Below are 17099 nucleotides of genomic sequence, written 5' to 3' on the forward strand. Positions count from 1 at the left end.
CAGTTGCTGTCTGAGACTGGTCCAGTGGTCTTCCCCAGCTGTCTCATTGTTTGTGTTTTTGATGTTACATGTGCACATCACTACCCTCCTGTATCAGTCTGTTTTGTCAATAAACCTTTGTCATTAATTCTGCTATTGGGTCCTCCTTCCAGATCCCTGACAGATTACATTGACAGGGAGGCAGATAAAACAATATATATATATATACTGGGATGGAGTGTGAGGCCTCAATGAACGAAAATGATATACTATTTAATAAATAAAAAATACAAACAAACTAAATTCTTCTAATCAAATCAGTATCTCTCAAATATTTTAGAAAACCATAAACCCAACTGTTTCTGTGCATTCTGAAATATATTCTTAACTGAAATGTTATTGATTTCCATATCGCTTAGTTTTTCAACAAACTGCTTTCTTTGACTCTTATATGCCTCACAATGTAAGAGCACGTGTTCAACTGTTTCTGTTACTCCACAGTAATTCCACAGTAATTACAGCAATCTGAATAATTAAGGTTAGAGTGTCCTATACGGATCCTGCTTATAACAGTATCTTCTCTTCGGTTTCCATATACCTTTTTCAATCCCTACTTTTGTTACGGGGCTGACGAGACGAGGCGTGCGGATCCATTTGCAGACTTTATTGGGCAAAGACGTGGTCGTACAGGCAGGGTCAGACAATGGCAAACAGGTATGGCAGAGACAAAACAAAGAGTAATCCTAGGGCAAGCAAAGGTCGACGATCGGCGAACAGAATCCAGTGGGCAAGGCAGAGAGATAATCCAGGGAACACGGGCGAGAATCAAACACGGGAAAACAAAGGCAAGGCTAGGCTAGGCAAGGAAAGCTAACGGGACTTCGTAGAGCAGCGAAAATGCATACAATACTGCAACTGGGGAGAGAATGTCCAGGGTGAAATAGTGTGTGTGATTGGTGATGCTGTGTGATCAGGTGTGCATGTGATTGGTGCAATGAGATATTGGTGACAGCTGTGATCAGAGTGGGATGATGGGAATTGGAGTCCATGTGATGTGTGGTGTGAAAGTCCATGTGGTGAGCAGGTGACCTCTAGTGGTGAGTGACCGGGAGTGCAGACCAGATTCGTGACAGAGCCCCCCCCCCAAAGAGCGGCTTCCAGACGCTCCATACAGTCTATAATCCAGGAGGGAGGTGGAGCGGAGGCGGAACAGGGGGAGGGATGGAGGGCCAGGTCCCTGTGGAAGCGGAGTGACCGGGAACCAAGGCTGAGCAGGAAGCCAGGGCAGAGTGGACGGAATTGAGGCCCACCGGGGCGCAGCAGACGGGACTGAGTTCCACCAGGGCGCACCCGACAGAACACGAGCCCACCAGGGCGGACCCGACGGAGGTTGAGCCCACCAGGGCGGACCCGACGGAGGTTGAGCCCACCAGGGCGGACCCGACGGAGGTTGAGCCCACCAGGGCGGACCCGACGGAGGTTGAGCCCACCAGGGCGGACCAGACGGAGCTTGAGCCCACCAGGGCGGACCAGACGGAGCTTGAGCCCACCAGGGCGGACCAGACGGGACAGAAGGTCTCCACGGCGGTGCAGAAGACCACCAGAGCCAGATAGTGGACCACCACAGCGGAGCGGGTGGAACAGGTGGAGCAGAAGACCACCAGAGCGGGGCAGACGGGCCCGAAGACCACCACGGTGGCGCAGATAGAGCAGGAGCCCACCACGATGAATCAGGAACCCACAGCAGAGCCTGGGACCTAGGGAGAATGGAGACATAAGGAGGAGACAGAACATGTACAGACACAAGGACTGAGGTGGGGAACACAGAAAGTTCATTGACGGCCTTCATAGCCGTGACAGGACAGGACGAGAGTTCATTGACGGCCTTCATAGCCATGACAGGACAGAACGACAGTTCATTGACAGCCTCCATAGCCGTGACAGGACAGAACGAGAGTTCATTGACGGCCTCCATGGCCGTGACAGGACAGAACGAGAGTTCATTGACGGCCTCCATGGCCGTGACAGGACAGGACGAGAGTTCATTGGTGGCCTCCATAGCCGTGACAGGACAGAACGAGAGTTCATTGACGGCCTCCATGGCCGTGACAGGACAGAACGAGAGTTCATTGACGGCCTCTCTAGCCGTGACAGGACAGGACGAGAGTTCATTGGTGGCCTCCATAGCCGTGACAGGACAGAACGAGAGTTCATTGACAGCTACTGCTGACACCTCTGGAGGTTCTGCAGCAGCTGCCGCCACCTCTGGAGGTTCTACAGCAGTAACCTCAGGACACAGGGAGAATGTAGTAACGGTCTCTTCGACCGCCACATAACAGGTTGAGAGTACATTACTGGGCGCCACCACCATACAAGGGGCCGAAGTGAGCACCGCCACGTCGGGAGGTTCTGCAGCATGTACCGCCACTTCTGGAGAAACTGCAGCGGGCACCATCACTTCAGGGAGTTCTGTGGTGGTGTATGCAGCCCAAACACACCAAAATGCGAACCCCATCAGGGGAAGTGTTTCAGACAGGGGAATCAGTTCAGAAACGGGAGGGTTAGAGTGAGTGAGTTTGGGGATACCAGCTGTGCGTGCAGACACCAGCGGTGAATCCCTCACACTGGATATCAGACTGGGATAACGAAAGACTGACCTTGATGATCTGAGTGTGTCAGCCTGGACGTGACCCGACTCTGGAAGGTCAGCGGAGACGTGACGCTGTGACTCTGGACGGTCAGCGGAGACGTGACGCTGTGACTCTGGACGGTCAGCGGAGACGTGACGCTGTGACTCTGGACGGTCAGCGGAGACGTGACGCTGTGACTCTGGACGGTCAGCGGAGACGTGACGCTGTGACTCTGGACGAGCAGCTGTGCCATGCTGCTGTGACTCTGGACGAGCAGCTGTGCCGTGACTTGACTTTAGGAGATCAGCTGAGATGTGGAGTGACTCTGGACGAGCAGCTGTGTCATGCTGCTGTGATTCTGGACGAGCAGCTGTGACGTGACTTGACTTTAGGAGATCAGCTGAGACATGAAGTGACTCTGGACGAGCAGCTGTGACGTGCTGCCGTGACTCTGGACGCAGCAGCTGTGTCGCGGCTGCCGTGACTCTGACGAGCAGCTGTGTCGTGCTGCCGTGACTCTGACGCAGCAGCTGTGTCGCGCTGCCGTGACTCTGGACGAGCAGCTGTGCCGCGTGCTGCCGTGACCTGGACGAGCAGCTGTGTCGCGGCTGCCGTGACTCTGGACCCAGCAGCTGTGTCGTGCTGCCGTGACTCTGGACGAGCAGCTGTGTCGCGGCTGCCGTGACTCTGGACGCAGCAGCTGTGCCGCTGCCGCGTGACTCTGGACGCAGCAGCTGTGCCGCGTGCTGCCGTGACTCTGGACGCAGCAGCTGTGCCGCGGCTGCCGTGACTCTGGACGAGCAGCTGTGCCGCGGCTGCCGTGACTCTGGACGCAGCAGCTGTGCCGTGCTGCCGTGACTCTGGACGAGCAGCTGTGCCGTGCTGCCGTGACTCTGGACGAGCAGCTGTGCCGCGTGCTGCCGTGACTCTGGACGAGCAGCTGTGCCGCGTGCTGCCGTGACTCTGGACGGACAGCTGTGACGTGCTGCCGTGACTCTGGACGGACAGCTGAGAGGTGACTCAGTTGATGACGACCAACTGTGATTGGACTGGGCTCTTTAAGATCAGCTCTGACTTGGCTTGATTCGTGACGATCAACGGTGACTTGATTTAGCTTGTGAAGATCAGCTGTGTCTTGGCTTGGTTCGTGAAGATCAACGGTGACTTGACTTAGCTTGTGAAGATCAGCTGTGTCTTGGCTTGATACATGAAGATCAACGGTGACTTGACTTAGCTTGTGAAGATCAGCTGTGTCTTGGCTTGATACATGAAGATCAGCTGTGACTTGTCTCGACTTGTGAAGATCAGTTTTGACTTGGCCTGATTTGTGAAGATCAATGGTGACTTGACTGGGCTCTTTAACATCAACTAGAACACGACGGGGTGTTGTTGTGGCCGCCATTTTGTGAACGGGCTTCGCTGTCGCGCCACTTTGTGTGTCTGCTCCAGTGTGGCTGCTATCCAACGAGAGTGCGGTGTCGCTCCTCCTCGACACCCACAGTAAACACAGAGCCAACAGTCAATAATGCATAGTCCATAAACTGAGCTAGTGATGAACGCGACCCTCGCCTAAGCTCAGATTGTAGTGGCTGAACAATGCCATCACAAAAAACTCTATTAACAGGCAGTCCGGTAGATCAGAGTAATTTGCAATGGCTAAGAATTCGGATATAATTCTCCAGCGATCGCGAGCCTTGTTTAAGGGCTAACAAAATTCTCGCCGTGTCCATACCTGGTAAATGTTCGCCAGAAAAGCCGCTGGATCCTTGTTCGCCGAGTATTCTGTTACGGGCTGACGAGACGAGAGGCGCGGATCCATTTGCAGACTTTATTGGGCAAAGACGTGGTCGTACAGGCAGGGTCAGACAATGGCAAACAGGTATGGCAGAGACAAAACAAAGAGTAATCCTAGGGCAAGCAAAGGTCGACGATCGCGAACAGAATCCAGTGGGCAAGGCAGAGAGATAATCCAGGGAACACGGGCGAGAATCAAACACGGAAAACAAAGGCAAGGCTAGGCTAGGCAAGGAAAGCTAACGGACTTCAGAGAGCAGCGAAATGCATACAATACTGCAACTGGGGAGAGAATATCCAGGGTGAAATAGTGTGTGTGATTGGTGATGCTGTGTGATCAGGTGTGCATGTGATTGGTGCAATGAGATATTGGTGACAGCTGTGATCAGAGTGGGATGATGGGAATTGGAGTCCATGTGATGTGTGGTGTGAAAGTCCATGTGGTGAGCAGGTGACCTCTAGTGGTGAGTGACCGAGTGCAGACCAGATTCGTGACAACTTTATGCTGAGTGCTAAATAGGTATCTCCCTTTTGACTTTTTATTCCATGCATTTTGCCACATACTTCCAGCTGCTGTTTTAATAATACCTTTTACTTCTGTTTTACTTAAAGACATTTCTATGTCAGTCTCTTCTTTTCTCAATTCTGACTTAGCCAGCTCATCCACCTCCTCGTTCCCTCATGGGCAGGTATCCATAGAAACTCTACTCTTACTCCTGTTTGATTTACTCTATATAAATCTTGTAAAATTTCATGAAGTATATCCTGTCTAGCTGCTGATTTCCCACTATTTAAACTGTTTAATACTGAGTATGAGTCTGAACAAACTACTACACTTGCAGGATTAATTTCGTCCACCCACTGCATAGCCATTAGAATTGCCATCATTTCTGTTGTGAATACAGATACATCGTTAGATAGCCTCTTAACAGTGCTATATTTAGAATAGGGTATAAATATGGCTGCTGCTGTATACTCAAAATCTGGATTTTTTGACCCATCAGTATATATTTGAATACTATTGAAATAGTTTTGTTTCAAATATTGATCCACTACTATTTCTTTAGGCATACACCTTTCCTTTTCGTTTATTTCAAAATGCACCTGTAGATCTACCGTTGGCATTTGGAACAGCCAAGGGGGAATTATTGGTATTGCTACCTGATCCGTGATCGACATTAAAGGCTGCTTAAGAATAAACTGCATATTAAATTATCCTGACTCACTGACTCACTTCGAGATCTATTTAAGCAGCAGCCCAGTCAAACATTCTTCATTCTTCTTGCTTTTACCAGATGAGCTGATCTTGAGAAGAAGTTCATTAGACCAGGGGCGTAGATTTAGGGGGGGACGCTAGGGACGTGCTGAAATATGAAAATGTCCTGTAGCCGATAGGGGCGCAATTGTAGTATACGCTCTGATGGGTCGTATTTCAGGGATTTGGACAAACGACCTATACGCGTATTGGTTGCCACTGCCAAACTGTCCCTAGCAATAATTTTGATCAAATAATTGAATATATGTATTTGTTTTTGTCATTTCCGACGCATCTGAAACGTCATATTGATATTACCTAACAAGTTAAAGTAAATACGTTATAAATCTGAGCGCTCTCAAGGACGCGCATTTAATACACGCGCGGAATAGTCACACACCGGGCGAGAAGCACAGCGCTCACAGGTAGGCTACAACTCACAGCTCGCACCCAATTCAAGACAGCAGTCCAAAACACTTCATATAAAAGCCCACTTCAGGAATGAACAAAGTTGCATCGATGAGTTTGAAGTACGGTGTTTGTTTGACAAAACGGAGCAAACGGAAAGAGAAAGCGCGATCTATTATTAGCTCCCTATATAAAGCATATGGACAGAAAGACAAACTTTGTGCGGAAAGGTTATGGGTAGGGTTTATGTCTCCACCAATCTCGAAAGCGCCCTTGCATTAGACTGCCATTCATGTAAGTATATAGCACTTAAAATGTCATTTTTTTGGTTAAAAAAAAAACCTTACAGGATGTTAATAGGACAAGTATAAATGAAACTTTTGTGAGCAAATGAAAAAAAGCTAATTCAAATTTCGTTAAATCATGGAATATGATAAAAACCTAAACTGATCATTTTAGAATTCACACACAAGAATGAACATATTTGATTTGGATATCTGATGTTAGTTCTGATATTAAATCTGTGATATCATTTTCAGATTTCTTCAAAGATGCCCTACCCATTAACTCTGCATAGAATTGGTGGTGATGGAGGTTCTTCCTTTTCATTTACTGGTGAGAATAACGGTGCCAGTTTAGAGAAGATTGGCGTGTGGGTGGGTGGATGGCAGGTGAAGGCTGTCAAGGTTTGGCTTTCAGATGGCAGAAGTAAAACCTTTGGCGATCCAGATGGACCATATCAAGAGTACGCGTTCAAACTTAATGAGTGTTTCACCTCACTGTCCCTCTGGGGGAACGGAGAAGGATCACGTCTTGGAGCCATCAAATTCAAGACCAACCTGGATGGAAATTTTTTTGCAAAGATGACGAGCTGGAGCTTAAAAAGAGAATATCCCATTGATGTTGGCTCTGGGTTTTGTCTGGGAGTTGAAGGAAGATCTGGTTTAGATATTGACTGCATGGGATTTATGTTTCTCAGTGCCGTTCAATCAACCGTTCTCACAAATGTCAACTATCCCACAATAAAAGAACTGATACCACAAGTGACCGTAGAAGAGATCAAAGCCGTCACTTTCACAAACGACACCTCTGACAAACAACAGCAAAGTGTTGAAACTTCAAAGAAAGTGACCAGAAAGTCTTCATGGTCAGTGTGTAACCGCTTTACCGCAACATTTAGTATGGAAGTGAAGGCAGGGATTCCTGGGGTTATAGAAGCTTCTACAGGATTCAGTTTCAGCGTTGGACAAGAAGGCACTTACGGTCATGAGCAGACGGATGAGACCACCGAAACCCTGTCGACCACTCTTGATGTGCCACCTAAAAAGGTGGTGACTGTTGAAATCACCATCGGCAGAGCCACGTTTGACCTGCCTTACACTGGCACAGTGAAGATCACTTGCAAGAACGGCCGTGTGTTGCAGTACGAAACCAAGGGCCAATACAAAGGCATCACTTACACTGATATCAAAGTGAATACTGAAGAATTTGATCTGTAATGTTAAGATGCATTCTTCTTGGCTGGGCTTTTTTTTCTTTTTTTCTTCAGCAGTGTATCAGTTTTTCTTTTATTTGATTTGTTTGAGCTTTTCTTTCTTTGTTCCATTTCAAATGTCTATTTGCTCCGTTATTTTTGACAGGTGAAATATATACTCAGCACTATCTTTTTCAAATAATCTTTTCTAATTCTATTATAAAATGTTCATATCACTTCATACTTTCTGTAATCACTTTATAAATCACAATCTCTAGTACCGTATTTGATGTATAGTACATCATATAAGAATTTTAATGTGTTCAATCTAACATTTAATTAAAGTATTTCATGAGCCCTGTGTGTACTGTTTATCTGTATTTAATTGTGTTGCTTCATTGAGAAAAATTGTTTGATTTAAGAAGGTCTTCTGAGACCATCTTTTAACAAAGCAGGTTGTTGAAAGTAATTCTCTGGAAATGTGTAAATATGCAAAATACAACGATGGTGACAATCAACAAAAGATAAATATAAACAAAATACAAAAATCTTAATATTATCCAAAATATTAACGTAAGCCATTACAAGTTGATGCAAACTGTGTTTACTCATTTATCCTGGCTACTTCAACAAGAATATAAAGAAAATATCTGAGTATATGAGTGCAACTGAACTTAATAATTTCTATAGGTTCACAAAGAGCTCAAAAGGAAACACATACAGTCGTGACCATAATTATTGACTCCCTTGGAAAATATGAACAAAGAAGCCTGTGAAACTAAATCTGCATTGTTAATCCTTTTGATCTTTTATTAAAAAAATTCACAAAATTTTTTATTGAAGTAAATCAATTGAAAATGGGGGGGAAAGTCTCTTTATGAAATGTTTTTCTTAAATACATGTTGGCAACAATTATTGACAGCCCTAGAAAATATTATGAGTAAAATATCTCTGAAGTATATTCCCATTCATATTTGAATTTTTTAGCACACCAGGGTGACTACGGACATGAAATTATCCAGCCATGGCTTCCTGTTTCACAGAAATATAAATAGGAGTGAAAACAAAGCCCAAATTCCCTTAATTATCCATCACAATGAGAAAAACCAAATAATATATTTCTGATGTGCAGCAAAAGATAATTGAGCTTCACAAATTAGTGAAGCGGCTTTAAGAAAAGAGCTTGAGCAGTGAAAATTCCCATTTCCACCATCAGGGCAATAATTAAGAATTTCCATATATTCTATATCGTCCTAATACACGGTGAGAAGGAGAGTTTGAGCGGCTAAAGACTCTCCAAGGACCACAGCTGGAGAATTGCAGAAAATAGTTGAGTCTCAGGGTCAGAAAACCTTAAAAAAAAATGGTCAAACAGCACCTACATCACATGTTGTTTGGGAGGGTTTCATGAAAAAAAATCAAGAAAAGAAAATGCTCTCATCCAAAAACAAACTCCAGCATATTCAGTTATCAGACACGACTGGAACTTCAAACAGGACTGTGTTTTATGGTCAGATGAAACTGAAAGATGAGCTTTTTAGCAGCAAACACTCAAGATGGGTTTGGTGAACACAGGGATAAAAAGTACCCCATGTGTACAATGAAATATACTGCTGTATTTTTGATGTTGTGGGCCTATATTTCTGCTGGAGGTCCTGGACATCTTGTTTAGACGCATGTCATCATGGATTCTATCAAATACCAACAGATAAAAAAATCAATAAGTGACTGACTCTGTTAGAAATCTTATAATGGGCCATGTTTGGATCTTCCAACCGTACAATGATCCAAACACAAACCTCAATAACAACACAAAGATGGGTCACTGAGCACAAAACCAAGCTTCTGCTGGCCATTCCAGTTCCCTGACCTGAACCCTGTAGAACATCAGTGAACTGAAGATGAGTGCATGAACATGGACCTCAGAATTGGAAAGATCTGGGGAGATTCTGTAAAGAAAAATGGTCTCTGATCTTGTCAGGTGTTCTCTAACCTCATCAGGCATTATAGGAGAAGATTCAGAGCTGTTATCTCTGCAAATGGAGGTTTCAAAAAGTATTAAATAAAAGGGTGTCAATAATTGTGGCCAACGTGTATTTGAGAAAAACATTTATTTCACAAACAGATTTTTCCCCCATTTTCAATTGTTTTACTTCAATGAAAGGTTAGATTTTTGTGAATTTTTTAAATAAAAGATCAACAGGATAAACAATGCAGATTTATTTTCACAGACTTCTTTGTTCATATTTTCCAAGGGTGCCAATAATTTTGGCCATGACTGTAAGTGTACAAGAGTCATGATCCCAGTCTGTGTTCCCATGTTTTGTGTTTAAGGACTCTTGTTTTGTAATGTGTTCTGTTCCTTTTGTTTCTGTATTTGCTTCCTTTGTTCAAGTATTCTTAATACTAGACATTTCCACAAGAATGCTATTTGTTAACAAATACAGTTTGCCTTAACATAAGTTTTTTTGTGTTGTTTTGTTTGTTTTATGTTAAAACAATATGTAAAAGTGAATTGTGCATAATAGGTGCCCTTTAAAAGAAATAAAATTCAAGGTAAATGTGAAGTATAAAAAATATTTCAGCAAATGTACTGCAATTGTGCTCCTTTCTGATGCACTCCAACATGCACGTGCATGGTTAAGTCTTTTGTTTAACCGTGACTCAATTGCTTATAAAACAAGTTTAAGATCCTTCATATTGATATTAATTATATTATTACATTATTTCTTGTTTGACTGTTAATCAAGTTATGGCAAGAGTGAAATGTGTAACCTTATGTGCGCTTATGAGATATTAAAGAATCCTGTAGAGATATTATGCTGTACTTCTGCTCTCTAAGATGATGACTTCATAGTGTGTGTGTGCCTTGAAGTTCTGATAAGTGCTCTGTGTGTGTGTGTGTGTGTGTGTGTGTGCTGGTAGCTCTCTCTCTGTGTGTTAGAAGACCGTCTCTGTCAGCTGCCGCCATCCTGACCAAAAATAGGTGTCCGGAAGACACCTATCTTGTATGATCCCTGATCGCTGACGTCTGCCCAATCTGTTGGAGATATGTTTGAAGCGTTTACGTCCATATGTGGAGATTGTCTAAGTTTATCTAGGTTTTAGAACCTATCAAAATTTTGATGACTTATGCATTGACGCAATTAGCAACCTCTGTTAGGGTATAATTGCTGGTGTTTTTGAATTGTACGCAGAGCGGCCGACGAACTCGATTGCGAGTCTTGAAGCTGACTTCTGCTGATGAAACTGCAAACTATCTTCAGTAAATTTTCTTCATTTTTGATCGTATCTCTTGACTTCTGGTTTTCATTCAACACACCTTGTCCGAGGGTCTTTACTGTAAATTCCCCTACAAAGTTGTTTGTGAAATAGAAACAAGCGCATTGATTCCAGTTCATTATGTTTACATAATATGAAATCCATTGGACATTAATGTAATAGAGTCTGATTGTCTGATACATCTTTAAGACAGTAAAATAGCAATGCTGATATTATTCTCAGTGAATTTAAATATAATGACTGTCTGTTGAACCTAATGTTCTGCTGCCTCTGTAGCAGGAGCCATCAGGCCGTGTTTCATGATGCAGACTAAGATGAGACAGAAGTGACCGGTCAGAGAGCAGAGAACCATCTGCTATTAAAACTTTGTCACTTCTATAGTTTGTATTGTCTGTATCATATTTTGACAGACCAGACCTCATATTTCTATTTACTATTTTTACAATCTCTTAGAGGCATTTGAGTACTTAAAAATCTTAATTATCATTTATGCTATGGATGTATAAAATTTGCACATAGAATTTTTGAAGTGTTTTTAACATCTCTGTGTCTATGGTTTTCAGCTGAGATGCTGTGCTGTACTATAAATAGTGTGTTATCACTTATATACGACACTGGTTCAGACAGCAGCATTTAGCTTATTAGGAGGTGCTCCGTAATAAAGAAGTATTCACCATGAAGCTTACGCTGGTGCTGTACCTGAGAGAAAACATTTCACAGTAAATGATACAATTTTCAGCCGTAAGAATTTTTTTAAAGCTCGTTGTTTTGTAGAACAAAACAGTTATATATGATATGAAAATAGTAAGCCCTGTAGATAGAGAGTAAGTGTTATTTAAGAAAAATCTTTTTTTTTTTTTTTCTGTGGGGTGTAGGGAGTGAAATAATTTCCTTTATGAAGTTAACTCAGGAATTCACAGATGCCATGCAATAAAGCCATAACACTAATCTGGAGAAGAGATCTCCAAAGAGAACAGACAACACCACCCTAACCAAACTTATCTTCTTTGATCATTTACGACCCCCTTCTTCACCCTGCCACCTCTGCATCTCCCTCTTTCTCCCCAAAAGGGTTCACTCAAATTTCATTAAGAATATGCAAATACCACATATCGTGTATCTTGTGAACCTGTTGTTTTTCCCTTTCATGTTTGTGTGGCGAGGGTCGCTACAGGTTAATACACAAGTCCAAGCTCATCTACTTGTAGAAAATTCGACTACGCCACCTGGGGGAGTTTCGCCCAGGAAATAGAAATAAACCCCAAAGTTTGTTATTAAGTCTCAGGTTTGTTTCTCCTAGAAGAGTAGGCAAGAGACGTAGGTACCGTATTAATTTTAAAAATAAATAAATAAATGAAAATGTATTAACAGGATGAGTTCACAAATATAAATAGATCACTTAAAATAGCCTCAGTAACACTATTCAACCCCTGGCAACTCGTCCCAATGACACGTTTAAAGAGGCAGTGACAGGCAACGGATTCAGGAATAAACGTTACATAAAATCTAAATTTACACGACTCAAAAACAAAATTGAATTAACCTGCAGGGCTGAGGTTACCCACAGGAGTGATCCCCAGTGCTAGTTATCCAAAAGCACACTTCCACACCTCACTGCACACTCCGATCACACACCTAAACACTACAAAACTGTCCACGGCAAATGTTGAAACAGTACCACCACCACAAAAGATCCTTCCCCCGTGGGACCCCAGCTCCTGAAAGAAGAATCAAAAACAAATAAATAAATCTTATAAACAGAAGTAAATCAATTCACAAGTCACATGAAGGTGCAGTTCCTTCATAAAACAAACAATACTGGGTAAAGATCACCAGTAGACATCACAAATCAACAATACACAAATATTCAAATGAGAAGAAAAGAAAAAATAAAGAAATAAATTCAGTTCAAGCTACGAGCAAGACGTATCTCGCACGGAGCAATCACGTAGTCTGTACACCAGCTCCGATCATCAGGTAAACAGTCCTCCACCCCGAAGATGATACGCTAGAAATCAGACAGCAGGAGAAGGGTATAACTGCAGCCTGGAGATCTCCAAATGTGGGCGGGAACTCCAAAATAGGGCGTGGCTTCCTCCCATTGACAGACAGGCACATGACACGCAAGCGCAATTTTTTCTCCCAATCAACTTCAGCGCAAACTCCGCCCCACAGCTGATTCTAAAGATTTTATTGGTTGTGTCAATCACAGTGTTAATTTAATTTCCTACACTATGCTACAAAAAATGCTAACCCCTAAACCTACCCCACACCTGACCCTAACCTTACCCAGTGAAACTGGCTGCACGGCGGGATTGGTGCTGAAAAGAAAGTTGCAGTTTAGGAGATAAGCAGTTAATACGATTATGCGATATGAGATATCTCCGAGCCGGGCCGTTCATAACTCCCCAACCGGACCAATGGCACCTTTTTTAGTTACACCCAGCTTCACTACCCCATCCTACCCTGTGAATTTCAAGCCCTGGGATGCCCCCGTTGCTTAAAACAAAGTGATAGAATAAAATCTTCCCCTGCGCTGCTGGGACGGCTCGTGGGTGATTCCCGTTCATATCATAAAACAGAGGTTCAAACTCCGGTCCGAACACCACTGGCCACAAGCTTTGGGCTCTGCTCTCACGGAGAATACGGATTTATATATCATATTTTATTTTAGATAAAACTAGAAACAATGTTTATTTTATAAAGTGTTATTTTGAAATGTAAGTCAATAACAATTGGCTGAAGCCAGAGCCAATGGTGAAAGTCTTTGCGCGAAGAGACCTCGCCCCATTTTGGAGGTTCTGCCCACTTTTGGAGTTCACGCCCCATTTTGGAGATCTCCGGTCTGCAGTTATACCCGCTTGGACAGCAGCAGCAATTCTCTTTATTAGTTGTGAGATAACATTCTTGCCGCACGACAGCAGAAAAATGACGAAGCTGCAGCAATAATCACCCCGAACGAAAGGGAGAATCCTGAGGCAAATACAAACAATAAAACACAAAACGGTGTTACTACACATCACCCACTAAAATTCGCCACTCGTACCATATACAAGACACTTACCAAACGAGAATAATGTGCTCTGTAATCCGTTCACAGGCCAGGATACACGGCTTTCATATAACCCACTGCTATACTGAAGTACAGGGAACTGCACATTACTCGAACCACCCGCCAATCGTCAAACCGACTATCGTTAGACCATCGATTTGCTACGACAGCTTTAACTCACGTACCTGAAAAGGGGGCAGTCAAATCCACTACTGAAGCAACCGACGGAGACACACACGGATGCAAAGACAGGCTAGGACGCAACAAACAATCATTAGTGCCACACGAGCAATAATTAAAAAGGTTAGAAAACTGCTATGTGCTAGCAGCACATACCAAAAGCCACCGTCGAAACGAACAGAAAGGGGAGGATCCGGACGTGACGCATCACCAGCTGCAACCAACCAGCTCTAAAATAGGGAGCACTCGTCACTGATTGGTGATCACAAACTGCCAATCACCAACACTAACCTCATTCGTACGGTCACATTTGGTATCATTTTAAAGGTGCTGTAGGATTTTGACTCTACTAAAGCATAACAATACCATAATATGTTTGCAGATATTTAAGAAACAGGCTAAGTTAACATACTTGTTTATCTGAAAAACAATGCTACAGTCAGTTATTCTCCTTTGAAAATGTGCATTCCGGCCCGGAATGTCTGTGTTTGTTATGGTTTGTGAAACCCGCCCACTGCCAGTTTACCCAAATGTATTTCGGCACCCAGTGGCGGTTTTAGGCATGGGCGGTTTCAGTGGCGGTTTCAGCCGCCCGGGGCGGCATTTTTTCATGACACGTGGGGGGCGGCACAAGCACTTGAAAAAAAAATAAAAATAAAAAATCATCTGCCAGTTTACCCAAATGTATTTCTCTCCCAAATGGAGAGGTTAGTGGGACACTCCATTAGTGGGACAAGTGGGCTAAAGTCAGTCACACCTTGACTTTCTTCCAAATAACGCACATTTCATTCATAATATTAAAACACAGGCCTATAATTTGCACGTTTTTGTTTTTTTCTGAATTGTGTGAAATGGCTAATAAAAATAGGTAATACAAAACGATTATGTGGAGGTGAATTGGTTTAGTCTTGACTTCTGGTCGTGAGTGACAGTGTTGGGGGAAATCTGTTGATTGTCAGTGCCAAATAAACACAGAGTGTTTATTATGTATATAGAGTATATTTATTTAAGTTCTGATAACTTATACTGTTTTGTGCAGAATTGTGTTTTTCAAATGTTCTGTTGAAGGATTTGTGCAATTGAGAAATATACGCTTGTCTTACACTTATATTGTTATAGTAAAACATGGCTGTTTGTGCAAATGGTTTTGCAAAAAAACCTACAAAATTTTTTTTGTCTCGCCCGGAGAGTAGTTCAATGTAGAACCGCCACTGTCGGCACCCCTGGTTGCCAGTTAGCAGAAAAAAACACAGCATATTTAATTTAATTCATCGTCATGTGCGCTCGTTCCTGTTGATGTCCTTAATCTGGCAACCTGTGTGTGCGTCAAGTCTGAGAAGGAGGGGCCGGGTGAAAAAAACCCTCTCCAATATTTTGAATTTGGACTGCAATACCTAGTTCAACCGCAATCCTACATACAGCACAAGGTCTCGGTGCGATGGGTAAACTGGTCTCAATTTCACAGTAGTCACTTGTATTATGAGAAATATTGAAAACTTAAGTTAACTCTGTGCTTCTGTTGTGGGCGGTCTCCCTTCAAAACCTGATAAACTACAGGTGTGACCATTTGGAGCACGAGAACAGCTCCTACTGAGGTTTCTCATCCCCCATACACAGATCTAATCTGTTTTGGGGCAGAGAATAAATGTTTATGGGCCTTTTGTTCTGGTAGTATTTAAGGGTAAGTTGCAAATCAGTCGGGGTGATTGCAGCCACACTGTAAAAAAAAAAAAGAAAAGTTGAGCGAACTTAAAAAAACATTTTTTACCAGCTTCAGCAGATTTTTGAGTTTGCTCAACTTGTTTTTGTGGGAGATTCTCAAATTTTTCTCAAAAAAACAACAAGTTGAGAAAACTCAAAAATCTGCTGAAGTTTGTTGCCTTAAAATTTTAAGTTGGCTCAACTTTTTTTTTTTTACAGTGCAGATCAGCCCGTAGTGTGGAGGGTATTTAATATGTTCCATGTTGTTCGTTTTGTACATACTGTTCTTTTCTGATTGTTATCTTTTATACTGTATTCTTTATTATTATTGCAATTAAAAAAATAAATAAAAAAAAAAACTCAGTGAGGGCGCGCGTTTCTTATTTTTTTTTTTTATTACAGATTTTAAAACAAAGAACATACAAGGGCAATAACATTTAGGCTAAATTAACTCAAAACAAATATTATAAAGAAAATTAAAAGGAAAAGCAATAATGAAATCACATGTCTGTAAACAAGTTCAAATAATTTCAAATTATTCAAAAGATAGATTAAAGGCTTCAAAATAATTTACAGTTTTTCTGGCTTTGTTATTTCTTGTTTCTTTTAATGTATACAGGTAGTGACTCATTTCTATTTTAAAATGGGTAAAATTAGGTTTTTTCACTGCCCATTTACATTTATGAATAAAGAATTTTCCATATATGATGAGTAAATTCACAACATACCATATTTTGAAATCAACAGTATACTCATAAAAAAATAAAACATCCTTTTCTTTGAGTTGCAATTCAATATTAGTATTTTATTTAACAAAAAAAAAAACAATTCACACCAAAATAATTTTGTATAAATACAATCATAAAATAAATGAACAATACTCTCATTTTCCTTTTTGCAGAAACCACACTTCAAGTCGATGTCTTTACAAAACTTTGCAATGACCTGTTTTACAGGATAAATGCGATGAACAATCTTGTATGATACTTCTCTAGTTTTATTTGTGATACAAAAACGTCTGGAGATCTTAAAGGTTTCTTTCCAATTGACATCTTGAAATTGTGATCTCCAAAAACCAATGGCTGAAGGAACACTGGAAATCTGGCAAATCGTTCTAAGATAATTATTATTACATTTTTGTTCTTTTATATTCATACCTTCCAGTTTAAGACTGAAATATAAATTAGTTTTTTTGTCTATATCATTTCCTAATAATTTCCTAAGTTCTGAAGGAATTGCATTAATTACCTTCATATACTCCTTAACAGGTATATAAAACGAAAATCTTCCTAAAAACTCAGTATAGCTAAGCACATGACCATTACTATTATTCAAAAGTTGTGA

The 17099-nt window shown here is 42.1% G+C and overlaps 1 protein-coding gene and 1 long non-coding RNA gene across 2 annotated transcripts; one reads left to right on the forward strand and one right to left on the reverse strand.

Moving 5' to 3' along the window:
- Positions 1-5735: 5735 nt before the first annotated feature.
- Positions 5736-7885, forward strand: LOC131541021 (aerolysin-like protein). Its single transcript, XM_058776494.1, has 2 exons — positions 5736-6083; positions 6606-7885. Exon 2 carries the CDS (start codon positions 6618-6620, stop codon positions 7563-7565), a length of 948 nt encoding a protein of 315 aa, XP_058632477.1. The 5' UTR covers positions 5736-6083; positions 6606-6617; the 3' UTR covers positions 7566-7885.
- Positions 7886-13476: 5591 nt separating this feature from the next.
- On the reverse strand, positions 13477-14121 carry LOC131541738 (uncharacterized). The gene is made up of 3 exons (XR_009271573.1): positions 14060-14121; positions 13887-13959; positions 13477-13795 (listed from the first exon to the last, which is right to left on the reverse strand). It is a non-coding gene; the product is annotated as an uncharacterized LOC131541738 (long non-coding RNA).
- Positions 14122-17099: the final 2978 nt, after the last annotated feature.

This window comes from Onychostoma macrolepis, chromosome 05 (assembly GCF_012432095.1).
Source record: "Onychostoma macrolepis isolate SWU-2019 chromosome 05, ASM1243209v1, whole genome shotgun sequence".
In the NCBI taxonomy this organism is placed as follows: domain Eukaryota; kingdom Metazoa; phylum Chordata; class Actinopteri; order Cypriniformes; family Cyprinidae; genus Onychostoma; species Onychostoma macrolepis.